At 39.5% G+C, this 15,200-nt stretch overlaps 1 protein-coding gene across 2 annotated transcripts; it reads right to left on the bottom strand.

Annotated features, from left to right (window-relative positions):
- Nucleotides 1-2,252: 2,252 nt before the first annotated feature.
- LOC106924177 (uncharacterized) lies at nucleotides 2,253-10,815 on the bottom strand. 2 transcript variants are annotated; one of them, XM_088004731.1, is made up of 3 exons: nucleotides 10,569-10,815; nucleotides 4,280-4,391; nucleotides 2,253-3,380 (listed from the first exon to the last, which is right to left on the bottom strand). In XM_088004731.1, the coding sequence occupies exon 3, from the start codon at nucleotides 3,363-3,365 to the stop codon at nucleotides 2,274-2,276; it is 1,092 nt and encodes a 363-aa protein (XP_087860857.1). In that variant the 5' UTR covers nucleotides 3,366-3,380; nucleotides 4,280-4,391; nucleotides 10,569-10,815; the 3' UTR covers nucleotides 2,253-2,273. The 2 variants fall into 2 exon arrangements, with proteins under 2 accessions (XP_087860857.1, XP_087860856.1); XM_088004730.1 differs by lacking the exons at nucleotides 2,253-3,380; nucleotides 4,280-4,391 and adding an exon at nucleotides 5,656-8,325.
- Nucleotides 10,816-15,200: the final 4,385 nt, after the last annotated feature.

Here is a 15,200-nt window from a genome sequence, read left to right as displayed (position 1 = left end):
TTGACGTTAGTCTCTAACAAAATGTGGATCATCTACCAGGAACACTGCACACAGCCTGAGTTTCTGTAGTGTAGTGGTTATCACGTTGGCTTCACATGCAAAAGGTCTCTGGTTCGAAACCAGACAGAAACAGATTTTGCATGTTCTCTTCATCACAGGTGTTTACTAAAGGTCAACAAAGGTTCTGTGGTGTCATGGTCTGTACTGTGAATCCAGGGATCTGAGTGCAAGCCTAGGCTGAAATTTTCAACTTTGGAACCTCAAACTGAAACAAAGCAGAGAAGTTCAGTTCCTGTAGTGTAGTGGTTATCACGATTGCTTTACACGCAAAAGGTCTCTGGTTCGAAACCAGACAGAAATGGTTTTTGTAGGTTATGCATCTCTTGGGGTGCAGTGAGACAATAAGAACCTTCCTCTTTGGTGATGGTTCATTTGCCAATCGACTTCAATGTCGGCTTCTTTGAAATCGAAGCTACTTTACTTTAATTACCAAATGGCAGTTCTATGGCGTAATGCACATGTCAAACTCAAGGCCCCCCAGCATTTTATAGGCCGATGATTGACTTAAAATAGGTTTTGAGCACAAATTGTCTACAAACTACATTTCAACCAAAGGTTTGTAATGCGCTTCCTAACCAGACGCTCCAAAGCGTCCGGTCCATAACTCTTCAACACGCTGTCAGCTCCCGGTCAGAAAGACGCATTTAGTTCAGAGACCATGAGATGATATTCAGAAAGGATTTTTCTAATTAATTGATTTCAGTTGCCTCTGAGACTAAATCTTTGCGTAAAGTCCATAATGTCTGCCCATGTGATTGTTTTTATTATTTGTTTGCTTACCTTTAAACACTGATTTAAATATTGTAATTTTTAAACTGAGCAGTAATTTTACATCCATGGAAACTCAAATGTAATATTTAAAACTTCAATACATAAAATCAGTTATTTAACAATATGAGGTGGTATTTAATTTATTTTTAACATTGTATTTCATACATTTATGCTGGGGCTGCCCAAGTCTAGTTTTCCAGAGCTGCCATCTGCAGCTTTATATGGCTCCTTCTCTAACACACCTGGACCATTGACTCATTATAAGCCTCTGAATGAGGGAAGTCAACCTTTTGTCTGGGGTGTTTTAGCAGGGATGCACTCCTGATCTGTACCGTCTATGTGGCCCGTTGAGGGGGGCCAATATGCTGAAGTGGCCCTCGGTGAAATTTAGTTTGACACCCCTGATCTAAAGCAAAACTAAACAGGTGGGATTTTAGTCTTTAAAGGATTTCAGTGTTTCAGCTGTTTTCCAGTTTTTTCTCAAAGCTTGTTCCAGATTTGAGAAGCTGAATGCTGCTTCTCCATGTTTGGTTCTGGGGATGCAGAGCAGAATCAGAACCTGAGAGGTCTGGAAGGCTGATACAACACCGGGGCCTGTAGAACTGGGTGATGTCTCCATCTTCCTGGTTTTAGTCAGAACGCCAGCAGCAGCGTTCTGGATCAGCTGCAGCTGGTTGATTTGTTGGTCAGACCTGTGAAGACCTGCTGCAGTAATCAATGCAACTGAAGATAAACGCATTAATGAGTTTCTCTAGATCGTGCTGAGACATCAGTTCTTTAATCCTGGAGATGTTCTTCAGGTGATAGAAGGTCGACTTTGTAACCGTCTTTATGTGGCTCTGAAGGTTCAGGTCAGAGTTCAGCCTGATCTCTAGTTTTCAGCTGTAATCACCGGAGCGGTGTGCCGACTCTACATCGCTCCTCTTTGGTTCAAAGGTAACTTCAGTTTTATTTCTGTTCAGCTGCATAAAGTTATGACTTTCGTTCTAAGCATCTTTTCACAGTTTTCTTTTTATTTCACTTTTTACTTAAAATGTAAATTCCAATACAAAGGAATTTGTATTGGAATTGGAAAAAGGTCATGGCCTACTGCTACTCACATAAAACTTATTTTCTATAAAATGCTGAATTTAAAACATAATGAACAGACTTTTTTCCTCAATGTGTTTATTTCTGGCTGAAATACATCATTTTATACCTCCTGTTATCAATTTGTTACCTGTTGGCTTCATATGAATGTGTATTTGAAGACAAAACTTTAAAATAAAAAAAATAAAAACATCTAATCAGAAATTACAAAACCCCTATTCAGAACCTCTGTGATGCTCAGATTGCTCATTTATCAGCCAATTCAGTTGCATGAAGGTGTTTTCAGCCATGTGTGACAGAGACAAGCTCCACTGCTGACATCTCTAAAACGATTAATCGCTCAAACCAAGAATTTATTTGAAATGTTTACCACACACTTCACAAGGAAGTGGTTTCTCACCAGTATGAGTCCTTATATGTAAAGCTGAAGAGTTCCAGGTGAAACTTTTTCCACAAGTCTGACTTGAGAAAGGCTTCTCTCCTCTGCGTTTTTGAAGGTGATGAGGCAAACGGTCACATGCTTTAAATGCTTTGCCACACACTTCACAAGGATGCAGCTTCTCTTGTGTGTTTTCCACTTTACTAGCTTGGTCGCTAGATGTTTTCCCAAGTAGTTTATAGGTTTTGGGAGTTTCACTTGTGCAGATTCTTTTGTTTTTATTTGACTGACCTCTGCGTCTAAAAGCTTTACCACACACTTCACAAGGATGCAGCTTCTCACCCGTGTGGATTTTTGTGTTGTCAGGCAGGTGCTGACGCATTCTGAAGAGTTTACCACATATTTCACAAGAAGCCGTATCCGTTTTCTGTCTTTTTAGTTCTGAACTGTTCACATCGACTCCGTTACTTTTGGTGTCCTGATGTCTCTTCTCTGGCCTCAGACTTGGATCTCCTCTTCCTGAGTCTTCCTGGTTGCTTCCCTGCTGATGTTGGTTCTCTGGTTCTGGGCGGTTTGCAGGAAGGAGCTGGGTCTTGTGTAGTTCTGGATCTCTGCTGTTATTTTGCTCATCAGTAGAAGTCACCGTGATGCTGTCAGTATCCAGCTTCATGTGAAGATGAAGCTGAACTTCATTTTGATCACCGCACGGATCCACCTGTTCTTCTTTAATCAGCACAGGTTCTGGTTCTTCCTTCGTCTCCAACACCTGCGGCAGTCCTGGTATGTTGTAGAGTATTTCCTCATGAGTGGGCGTCACAACGGAGGTGTTGGTTTTCTGCATCACTAACATCTGACCCTCTTCCTGAAAAACCCACAGTTCAATATGCTCTTCTTTAGTTGGCTCGGGTTCTGGCTCCTCTTTTGTCTCGGCCATCTGCTGCAGTTCTGGTTCCTCCTGTTCCTCTTTTATTCTTATGGCATTTGACATCTTGTGGTCAAGAGTGGAGTTTCTCTCTTCAGTTGTGAGAACTTGATCAGCAGGAACCTCGCCGTTAGCTCCAGACATGATGCAGAGGAAAGCCTGAGACAATCAGGAACAGTAGAACATTAATCCTGTGAATGTTTGGGGTTCATATCTCCTGGAGGCTTACTGGTACTTATACTTTCCAACAACAGTTGGAAAGTATAAGGCGCTCATGATGTTTGCCTTTACATCTCTGACCGTTTCTGCTGCTATTCTCATATTGTAGTGAGAATGATGGCATGACGTCATGCAGGTTGTCATGCCTTTCTTGCATGACAACCCTGATCCATAAATTGATTACTCAAACTTTAAGAACTGTTCTAAGCTATAGAGGAGAAGTTATGATATGAAACTTTAAGCTGATATTATCTAATATTGTTACTGCTGTTATGTCAGTATTTACCAATATCAACACTGTAAGAGTTTGTGCTTGAGACTCATTTTGTTTTATTAAATCAGTTTCCATTTTTTTATATTCTTGTGGTAAAACGTTTCTGTGAAGAAGTTTTTTCTGAGTTGAGAAATTAGTCCTTACTCTTTCTTTTGGAAAAGTGACTCCGCCTTTGAAAACTGTATAGACTGACCGTTAATTATTAATTTTTTATATTTTCAAGACTTTTAGGTTCTCCAGCTTTAAAATGTGATAATATTCATACACCATGTAAATGTAGCAGACCAGATCACACGGGGAGTCCAGCCGTTTGTGACCACGGCAATTATTAGGTTAGTAAAATCTTTCTTCCACAGCAGCTGTAGCTTTCAGGTGTCCTCAATCACAACCACAAGGTTGCTGGCTAACATGTGACGTTAGCTTGACAAGTGAGTTATTGGAAAGCAAGTGATGAGAAAAACAAGATTGGATCATAAAACAACAAAATTAAACTTAAAGAGTTTAGATCAACTGCTTATCTGTTATGTATTTCAGTGCTAGTTCGTTTAGAACCGCATTAACATACCTGGAGGTTCCGAGATGGTTTGTGTTTTCCAGCTGGTATCCAGCAGTCTGAGCTGATGATCGATCTCTGGTAAATATTGTTGGATATTGCTCCAGCAGCAGTTAGTCGTTCTCTGAGGATGAACCGAAGATTTATTGTTCTTGATGACACAGAAATATTCAACTGACACAGAAAAAAAAAACACGTCTTTTAATCGATGATAAACAGAAGGAGGCCTGGAAGCTAACGCTGCTAGCGCCTTTGCCCCCCGGAAGTCTCAAACGGAAGTTTACCCCAGAAACACTTACGGCCCTTTCAGGTTCCGCCTCTCATCTTTTCTTTTTTTTTCTCCAATGTTTTAGCTTCTGTCCCACACATGATCTTAGGGTCTGAATAAATTAAGCATGAACTAAAACATGGCTGCCGACTGAAAAATATGCAAACTTTTAAACATGAGTATACTCATGCATATACTTTTTATACATATACATATGTTGTTGGATTAAAATATATCTTAAAGAAAGATTTTTATTAATTTTAGAGGCAAGGTAGTTTTGTTTGCAGGCTATGTAGCACGTTTCCAGCAGCAGGACAATTCAATGTTCTTTACATGGTTAGAAGGAAAATAAAACAAATAAGTCACCACCAGGTGGAGGTCAGTGGACAAAGCCAATGATCAAACTGTAGCCTAGGGTGTCCTGGACACCCTCATACTTTAACATGGTGTTCATCATGGACAATCCATGACGTGAACAAAAGTTCCACCACAGAAAACCACTCGGGTTCCTCCTAATCATACCCCTCCAGATCTCACTGTCATTGCCCACGAGCGTTGACGTCCCCCAGCAGAACTAGGGAGTCCACAGTGTGGGCGCTCTCCAGTACTCTGTTGAAGGACACCGAAAAGATGGGTAATCTGAACTGATGTTTGTTGTACAATTACAAACAGACAGAACCCGTCGCCCCACTTGTCGGCAGAGGCAGGCTCCCTTCCTGTTCACCAGGGTGAACCCCAATGTACAGGGACCAAGCATACCATAACAACAAGGATGTCCATTCCTGCTCAGTGTCCGTCACCAGGGGCCACTGCAGAGTGAAAGTGTCCAACCGCTCCCAAGGAGCCAGCGCCATACGTCAGGTGAGTCCGACTATTTCTGTCTGGGAACCTCTCAACCTCACACCAGCTCAGGCTCCTTCTCCACCAGAGGCGACAATCCACATCCTTTAGCCACCACCCATCACATGTTGCACCCTGTGCCTTTAGCCCCTCCTACAGGTGGTGAGCCATGGGGGGGATCCACATCCACATTGTGCCCCACCTCCATGCCTGGCTCCAGAGTGGGGGCTGGTGACCCGTATCCAGGTGAGGGAACATTTGGCTCATTGTACTCATCATACCAGGTCTTTTAAAAGTTTAATAGTCCATTTTAAATGATACATTGATATAATACAAAAAACTAAACCTTTTAAAGAGGACTTTGAAAAAAGTGGATCCTTTACCAATATAAGCAAAATAATTACATAAAACAAAACACAGCAGCAGGAAGAAAATCCAACAGTAAAAGTAAAATAAGATAGGATGAAGATAGGAGAGGGAGATAGTTGTTTATTTGCTTTCTGAAGGGAAACTAGTTGTCCTATACTTTGAAAAACCTTGATTTCAACCATTCAGGAGTTTTCCACAGCTACGAGAGGAGGACCGGTCTACAAACTGGGATCCAGCACCAAGATGTACAGCCTCTATAGCTTTACCATAATTCTGTCATCGCTCCGTTGATTAAAAACAAAAGGTCAACTGACACCGTGTGTTTATGTCCAGACAACTATATGTCACCATTGCCCTTTCAACCATTTCACCAGACATTTGAACTTTTACTGGTGTATAAAAAGAGCGTATTTAAAATTTGGTGGCGGCAGTGGCAGGAGTTCATTTTCAAAAAGAAACATTTACTTTCAACTGCGGTCAAACACTTGTTCAGTACGCGGGACTGCTGCAGCTATTTATCTACTCAATGAATTCAACTGGACTTCCTTTGATAGAAATTGTTTTACAACATGGCAGAAACTCAACTTGACTGCACTGGATTATGACAAAGACTAAATAGGAAACAATGCAGATGATGGAATAAATTTGATACGACTCGTTTGGTAATAATTACTTTATAAATCAGACATGTCTGCTCTGTAAAACACCTCAGAACAACATCTGTAGGGAATTGCTTCATTTAGGCTCCCCGCCCATATGAGTTCTTGTATGAAGAGCCAAACTACTGCGGTGTCTAAAAGACTGATCACCATCGTCACAAGAGTAAGGCGTCTCAATTATGAGTTCCATAGTGATCCATCAAAATCGTCTCACTCATGAAAGATTCATCGCAAATGTCACACGGACAAAGTTTCTTTCTCATGTGAATTTTATAATGATTTTTCAGAATAGTCTTAGTAATGAAAGATTTATCACAAATTTCACAAGAATAAAGCTTGTCTTCATCGTGAATTCTTCTGTGGCGAGCCAAACTACTGCAGTGTCTGAAAGATTTATTACAAGTGTCACAAGAATAAGGTTTCTCGCCCGTGTGAGCAACATAGTGATCTTTCAGATTAGTCTGAGTCTTGAAAAATTTATCACAAGTGTCACACTGATATACCTTCTCATCTGTGAGGGTTTCTGAAAGATCACAGTAATCTTTCAGAATAGTCTCAGTCATGAAAGATTTGTGAATTCTTCTGTGGCGAGCCAAACTACTGCTGTGTCTAAAAGATTTATTACAAGTGTCACAAGAATAAGGCTTCTGACCTGTATGAGTGCTATAGTGATCTACCAGATCAGCCTCAGTCAAGAAAGATTGATCACAAGAGTCACAGTGATACATTTTATCTCCTGTGTGAGTTTTATAGTGAACTTTCAGAATAGTTCTGGTCATGAAACGTTTATCACACAACTCGCAAGAATAAAGCTTCTCTCCCCAGTGAATCATTCTGTGACGAGTCAAGCTACCGCTGTATCTAAAAGATTTCTTACAAGTGTCACAAGAATAAGGCCTCTCTCCTCTGTGAATTAATCTGTGACGAGTCAAACTACTGCCATGTCTAAAAGATTTACCACACAAATCACAAGAATAAGGCCTCTCTCCCATGTGAGTTCTTCTGTGACAAATCAAACTACCGTGTTTTCTGAAGGATTTATCACACAACTCACAGAAATAAAACTTCTCTCCCACGTGGGTTCTTTTGTGACGAGTCAAACTACCGATGTATCTAAAAGATTTGTCACACGTGTCACAAGAATAAGGCTTCTCTCCCCTGTGAATTATTCTGTGACGAGTCAAGCTACTGCTGTGTCTAAAAGACTTATGACAAAACTTACAAGAATAAGCCTGCTCATATGAGTGGCTTTCCATGTCCACAGGTAAGTATGGAAGCATTCTGCAATGTTTGCCCCTTAATTTGCGAGCCTTTGGCTCCAGATCCGCATCCCGGCTTTCTGAGTCTTTCTGGTTGTTTCCTTGCTGATGTGGGTCCTCAGCTTCGAGGCCATTTGCATAGAGGAGTTGGTTCTTGTTCGGTTCTGCTTCACTGCCGTCTTTTAGCTCATTAGTAGAAGTCACTGTAATGCTGTCAGTCTCCTGCTTCACTACAAGCTGATCTTCATCCTGATTACCGTAGAAATCCTCTTTTTTCTCTTTTATGTTCATCAGTTCTGGATCATTTTTAATCCTGAAAGGTTCTAGTTCTCCTTGATTTGCAGGTCCTAGTTCCTCCTTTATCTCTACTTTTGGTTCATTGTGGACTCTTCCTTCATGAGTTACCAGAGAGGACCTGGTTTCCTGCATGACTAAAAATTGTTCTTCACCTTGAGAGATCCACAGTTCAACATGCTCTTTTTTGATTGGTTGTGTTTGTGGTCCGTCTTTTGCCTTGGTCACCTGCTGTAGGTCTGGCTCTCCCTGTTCCTCCTTTATTTCTGTAGTATTTGGCATTTTGTGGTCAACAATGGAGTTTCTCTCTTCAGTTATGAGACTTTGATCAGCAGGACCAACACACTTAGACATGATGCAGTGGAAAGCCTGGTGGAATCAAAAACAGCAGAACAACTTTAATGTAGTGATCCGAATTTTCAAATTTAGTTTTTTCTTTTTTGAAGTTTTCAGATGCTGGCCAATCAAACGTAGAAGACTCTGGAACAGATAACCTGATACTGGTTTGCTTCAACTGCTGGGGAGTATGAAGTGTTTGTGATGTCTGCTCTTACGTTTTAGGCTGTTTTTTTTTTTTGTTTGTTTGTTTTTTTTTGCTATTTTCATATTTTGAGCCCATTAATTGGTGGACGCTCTCAGCTTCACTTGCATCAACTATAAACCATCTTTCAGGAATGATTCTGCTCTGCTAGTGAAATGCTCAGCGCAACAAAGACGCTTGCAGTCCGGGGTCACTGGTGTATTACAAAAAACTACTTTAAACATTAAAAAAAATAAAATAAAAACAAGCAATGCTCAGCCTGGTGGTGTTGGGGCGGTATGGGGGAATAAAGCCTGGTGGCCCGCCAGGCTTATAATACACTGAGGGAAACCCTGGATAAAGATCTACTTTCTCACAGGTTTTGAATACTCAGTTAAAATAAACTTAAATATTATTAGAAATGGTCAGAGGGGACATGGTTATCAGTACATGGTCTAAGGCAGTGGTTCCCAAACATTTTCTGGGCCCCCCCTATGGATTACAAATTACAAATAGCTGTCTGGTTGAACGACGTTTGTGAGAGGGTGGGGGGAGAAGAGGATTCTTAGAGACTCCCTGTCTCTAAGAATGAGCGGGGTGGGGGGGTCGACTTCTTTTGGGGGCAAAATGAATGTACGTAGCTGGACATAGACAACAACATCGGTAGCCTACAAGCTACTTGTTAAGCTTAAGGTGCTGTATTGATATTAGCTAGTCATCTTTTAGCTAACATTACCTGCATCCAACAGCTTTACTCAACTCAGTCGGTTAGTTTGGAGGGAAAAACTGTGAAAAGTTCTTTGTGTTTTGCTGGTTTGCTGCCGTGATTCTAACACAAACCTACGTAGCTCCGCCCAGCAGCAGCAGGTCTCCTTCACAGGTGGAAACCCAGCGCGAGCGTTGTAGCGCTCATGTTGCGTTTAAAGGCGGCTCGGAAAAACAGGTTACACATGTTAACAACGGATTAAACAGTTTTAACTACTGATAAAAGTGACAGAGGACACAGATATGGGAAGTGTGGAAGCCTCTACTGTATCAAACTGACAGAGGAATAACAGAGTTGGCCATTCTAAGGTAAAAACCCAGCGCATACAGCATTCATGTTTTTTTTTGTTTTTTTTAATCCATCCAGACGGTGACCCCCCTGCAATGGCACGGCGTCCCCCGTAGGGGGCGCGCCCCACAGTTTGGGAACCTCTGGTCTAAGGTATGACTACAGGAGTAGGAAGGACTGTTGATTCTTTGAGTAAAGCCAATTTAGACTAAGATAGCATTAAAGGCTACATCTAGGCTGAGTCTTTCAGTGTCAGCGTGAACATCAAATTCCCCACTATTAGGACCTTATCAGTACTCAAAATTAAATCAGAAAATAAAAATCTGACTTCTGATTTAAAAATTGAGAGTGAGGGCCCAGTGGACAATACAAAACAACAAAAAAGTGGTTTTATTGCTTTGTGATTAGGCTGAGAAAAACAAAAGGCTCAATGTTTAAAAGAACTGCAGCTGTTCATATGCCTGTGATTGATAAATAAATCTGAATGAAAAAATGTTTGCTTCCTCTCTACCATGCCCAGTTCTTCGAGGAATATAAAAACTTTCATAATTAATCGTTGGCAGTTTTCATGCTGCAGCCTCGTTTCTGAGAGAAAATTAAATAAATCTGATTATTATAAATCAAGTGTTTGAAAAAAAGAGATCTTGTGTCCAATATACCACATCGTCTTTTTCTGTACAATCAGGGTTGTATTTATTTTTATGACATTTTATGACGCTCATCACGGTTTTCCCCTCAGACTTTGGAAACAGCAGTCAAATCTGGACAAAATTATAGGTCAATGTTCAGCCTTCCACTCATCAACAAAGTGATTAAAAGCTCCTTGAACACTCAGAGAATTGGGTTTATAATTACAGAATATTTGGGAATTTGTTTTTCAAAAATGATCGTGGAGTTATTTGGATCCACTGTACTCTCCTCTAAACAGATCTAAGCTGAAATATTCTAGGGAAACTTTTAAACCGTTTCTGTTTCGAAAGCTGCTGATCTGTTTTGTATATCGGCGTCAGTTCACACAGAACCGTGCAGTTAGCATACCAGAAGGTTCCGAGATGATTCGGCTTTGCAGCTGGTCTCCAGCAGGTCGACCTCTTCCTCTTACTGGATGTTTTGTTTTTAATATTTCTGCAGCAGCAGCTTGTTGCTCTCTAATGATGAACCAAATACATTGTTACTGCAGACACTGAATAATTCAATTCAAACATCTGTCTTCTAATCGACGATAAACAAAAGGGAAGACTGGAAGCTAAGGCCTTGTTATTTACTTCCGCCGGAAGTGTCACGCGAAATGTACCCCATAAACAGTTTTGGCCCTTGGGGTTCCGCCGCCTGCCATAAACCACATGATTTCAAGATCTGAATGAACTCAGTATTATCTAAAATAACAACTAAAACATGGCTGACATATTTATCTTAGAGATGGATTCTTATAAACTTTAGGAGTATTTCAATATGATTCAACATGTGACCACCGGGGCAGTCAATGTTAAAATATAAGGAAATAAATTACATAAATAGACGTTATTAGGGACTAAACCTTATCTAGCATAATAATAAATCTGTCTTTGTCATTCTCTACAAATTATTTGATTGTATTTTCAATTTAAAAAATAATTCATCCTTCCAGTTAAAATACTTTAACCTCACAATGCTAGTAACTCTCAACTAAACTACTAAACAAATAATGAAATACACACCTAAAACAGTAAACAACAAATGAAAATAGTTCAGTTTAAACACTGAATTTTGAGAAAACAGTTCTTGTTTCCACAATGTGTGAAATTTGGAAATGAGGCCAAATTATCTTTCAGGTAATTTAGATTAGTTTGCATCAAAACTACAAGTGCTGGTCAAAAAACTAGAGTATAACAAAGAACTTGATTTAAATCAGTAATTCCATTCAAAAACCAACATTTCTACATTATATTCATTCAGTATATATAGACTGATATATTTTAAATATTTCTTTTAGCGTTGATGATTATTACTGACAAGAGGAGAGGAGGTCCAGTCAGTTTCCACAGTCAGTGATGATTTGAGGTTCCATGTCATCTGTTGGTGTTGGTCCACTGTGTTTTCTGAGGTCAAAGGTCAATACAGCCATTTACCAGGAAGTTTTAGAGCACTTCATGCTTCCTGCTTTATGGAAATGTATCTGGTTTAAGGACCTAAATTCTATAGAAAATCTCTGAGATTTCTCTTCCTATTGTCAAGAGGAAGATGTGATGCACCAGACCAAACAATTCATTAGAGCTGAAGGTCACCATCAGAGCAACCTGGGCCCTCACCTGAGCAGAGCCACAGACTGAAGGACTCCATGCCACGCCGCATAGCTGCAGTAATATGGGAAAAAGGAGCCCAACTAAATACTGAGAGCTGAACATGTTCATACTTCTCAGTTGGCCAACATTTGTAAAAATCCTTTTTTGTTTTGGTCCTAATATTCTAATTTTCTGAGATAGTGAATTTGGGGTTTTTATTAGTTGTGTTATAATCATCAACATTAAAAGAAAAAACATTTGAAACATATCAATCTGTGTGTAACAAATAAATGATATACAAGTTTCACTTTTTGAATGGAATTACTGATTTAAATAATTTTTTCATGATATTCTAATTTTTTGACCAGCGCCTGTATGTTGTAAATTATACACACCAGCACCAAAATATTAGAATAATGAAATAACTAAAGTTTATTTGTATTGAACATTTCAGCAGGAGTTCAAATTCAAAGTGCTTTACATGATAAACACAGAATGCAAACAAATACAACTCAGTGTTTGAGTTGTTTTTCAGTTCTCTGGAAGTTTGTTCCAGATCAGCTTAGAATATAAGATAAGTGCTGCTTCTCCATGCTTGGTTCTGGGGATGAAGAGCAGACCAGACTCACAAGACCTGAATAGTCTAGTAATTTAATTTATTTAACTTCCACATTCCTGTAGAAGTTCATTCAGAAGCGTGATGTTAACATGCCTGGGAATTATGTGTCGATGGATTTTCTCTGATGATGAACTGAAGATATTTGTCACTGCAGACACTAAAATATTCACCTCACACAGCAAAAGTTGTCTACTAAACAAGGGAAATACACTTAGAAGCTAACGCTGCTAACGCCTTCATCACTTCTGCCAGAACCATTCAGAGATTGATAGCAGAACACACTTATCACTTATTACAAAGTTCCACCTTTTGTTTTTCTCCCAGACCTTTTGTATTATGTTTTGGATTCAGTTGTTTTCTGTAGGTTGTATTTTGATTGTTTTATTTCAACCTTTACTGTTATATTTTAGAATGACAGTCCATTGGGAAAATGAGAAATCTCAAATATGAATGTCAGATCGTTCTGAACAAACAAAAAAATTCAAAATGTAATAACACAACCAATATAAACCAATGTTATGTAGCAACTACTTTAATGTGCACAGTTTGTACTTCTACAACATAGATGAAAGTTTATTTCTGAATAAATGTAAAAGTTATATAAACACACATACACACCAATTCCATGTAGATGCTAATTAGCAGGGAATGAAGAAGTAGAGGAGTTATCCAAGCATTTTTAAGTGCTTTGTAATATAACTATCATTGAAATGGATTGTATAAAAGTCATTTTGAATCTCACCATTTGAAATCAATTGATTTTACTACACATTTCTGTATATAAATATGTCCTGTAAAGCAGCTTGAGATGATATTTGTTATTAACTGACATGATAAAAACTGAATGAAACTGAATTACGGGTTGTTACTTGAGTGAATCCTAAGGTGACGCGCCAAATTGCTGCGTTGCCTAAAAGATTTGTCACACAGTTCACAAGAATAAGGCTTCTCACCAGTGTGAGTTCGAAGGTGACGAGCCAAATCACAAGTCTGTCTGAAGGATTTATCACACCACTGACAAGAATAAGGCTTCTCGCCTGTGTGAGTTCTCATGTGACAAGTCAGATCACTACTTCGTATGAAAGATTTGTCACACAATTTACAATCATACCGCTTCTCACGCGTGTGAGTTCTCAAGTGCATAGATAAGGAGGATTTCCAGTTAAAGCCTTTTCCACATGTCGGGCATGAGAAAGGCTTCTCTCCTGGATGAGCTCTCATATGCACAGTCAGCTGTTGACATGAAGATAACAATTTACCACATACGTCGCAAGGCAACAAGGTGTTTCTACACCTTTTTAGTTGTGCATTATCTTCCAATTCGACATTTTCTGTGTTATTTCTGTTGTCCTGATGTCTCTTCTCTGGTTCCAGATCTTTATCTCTGCTTGGTTCTGGTTCACTGTCGCCTCTTTGCTCATTAGTGGGAGTCACCGCAAATGTTTCAGGCTCCTGTTTCACTACAAGCTGATGTTCATCCTGATCACTGCAGAGATCTTCATGTTCCACTTTAACTTGCACAAACTCAGGTTCCTCCTGTTCCACTTTAACCTGTACAACTTCCAGTTCTTCATGTTCCACTTTAACCTGTACAACTTCCAGTTCTTCATGTTCCACTTTAACCTGTACAGGTTCTGGTTCCTCTTTCATTTCTGCTGTGTTTGGCATCTTTTCTCAACAATAGTTCCTCTTCTATGTTTCAAGTAGATGATCAGCCAGAATCTGCCAAGTAGGAACCGGCATGGTGATGTGGAAAGCCTGGAGGAATGAAGAACAGTAGGACAAGGTTTACTGTAAAATGTATTTAGGTTTTTCTGGAATAAACTGCACTGCATTTAGTTTCCTTCCACCATAGGCTTTTTGTTTCAGATCCGTCCAAAAGTTTTTGTTTTAGGGAGTAAATTTCTACCTGCTTTTGTCTGATTTGGTTCAAGTCTAAGCTGGAACATAGGGCGAAGAAAATCTATCACAGAAAACTAGTCTGATTACTACAAAAGATTCCGGAAGGAAAGATACATCTGTCCCCCCTCTACGAACAACTACATTAAACTTAGCTGTAAAATGGCTCCCTGGTCTTATTGTGGTGTTGGTTCATTCAGAACTGTACAGTTAACATACCAGATGGTTCCGACATGATTTGCAGTCTGAGATGACCATCGAGCTCTTCCGCTTAAAGGACGAGGTTATTGAATATTTCCTTAACAGCGGCAGATAGCCGCTCTCTATATAGAATAATAGAAGATATTTGTCACTACAGACAGTAAAATATTCAGCTCACACAACAAAAAGCGTCCTGTAAGCGATGATTAGCACAAACAAAGCTAAAAGCTAACCCGCTAGCGCCTTATTGTTTACTTCCGCTGGATGTACCCACGTGCAGATTGTCAGCAGAAACACCATCACTACATGTAAAGTTCCGCCTTGGCTAAAAACTGTCCCCTCACAGCCCTCCCCGATTCATTGTGTTACATATTGGCACTGGTTCAACACTTAAAAAAGTTTTATAATAAAATTGTTACAATGCTGATAAAATCATTCGGCCCTACAAAAATTATACATAACTTGTTAACTAGCCAAGAGAGAAGAAACAACACACAAAAGCAGTCTTAACATTGATTTATGGCCTTAACATTGACCACCTTTGTCCAGGAAGGAAGAACATAAAGGCAGAGTAGAACACATTTAATCAAGGGGATATGGAATAATTCTGAAAATATTTTTCAAACTACTTTTCCATTATCCAGATCTGGAAGATAAATAATCTCTAGAGTGTTTCATCCTTTCCTGTTG

The sequence above is a fragment of the Poecilia mexicana genome, unplaced genomic scaffold (genome assembly GCF_051168715.1).
Source record: "Poecilia mexicana isolate PSO_F unplaced genomic scaffold, ASM5116871v1 scaffold_4, whole genome shotgun sequence".
Taxonomy (NCBI): domain Eukaryota; kingdom Metazoa; phylum Chordata; class Actinopteri; order Cyprinodontiformes; family Poeciliidae; genus Poecilia; species Poecilia mexicana.
The sequence above is the reverse complement of the archived record's forward strand: the minus strand, read 5'-3'. Positions and strand labels throughout refer to the sequence as shown.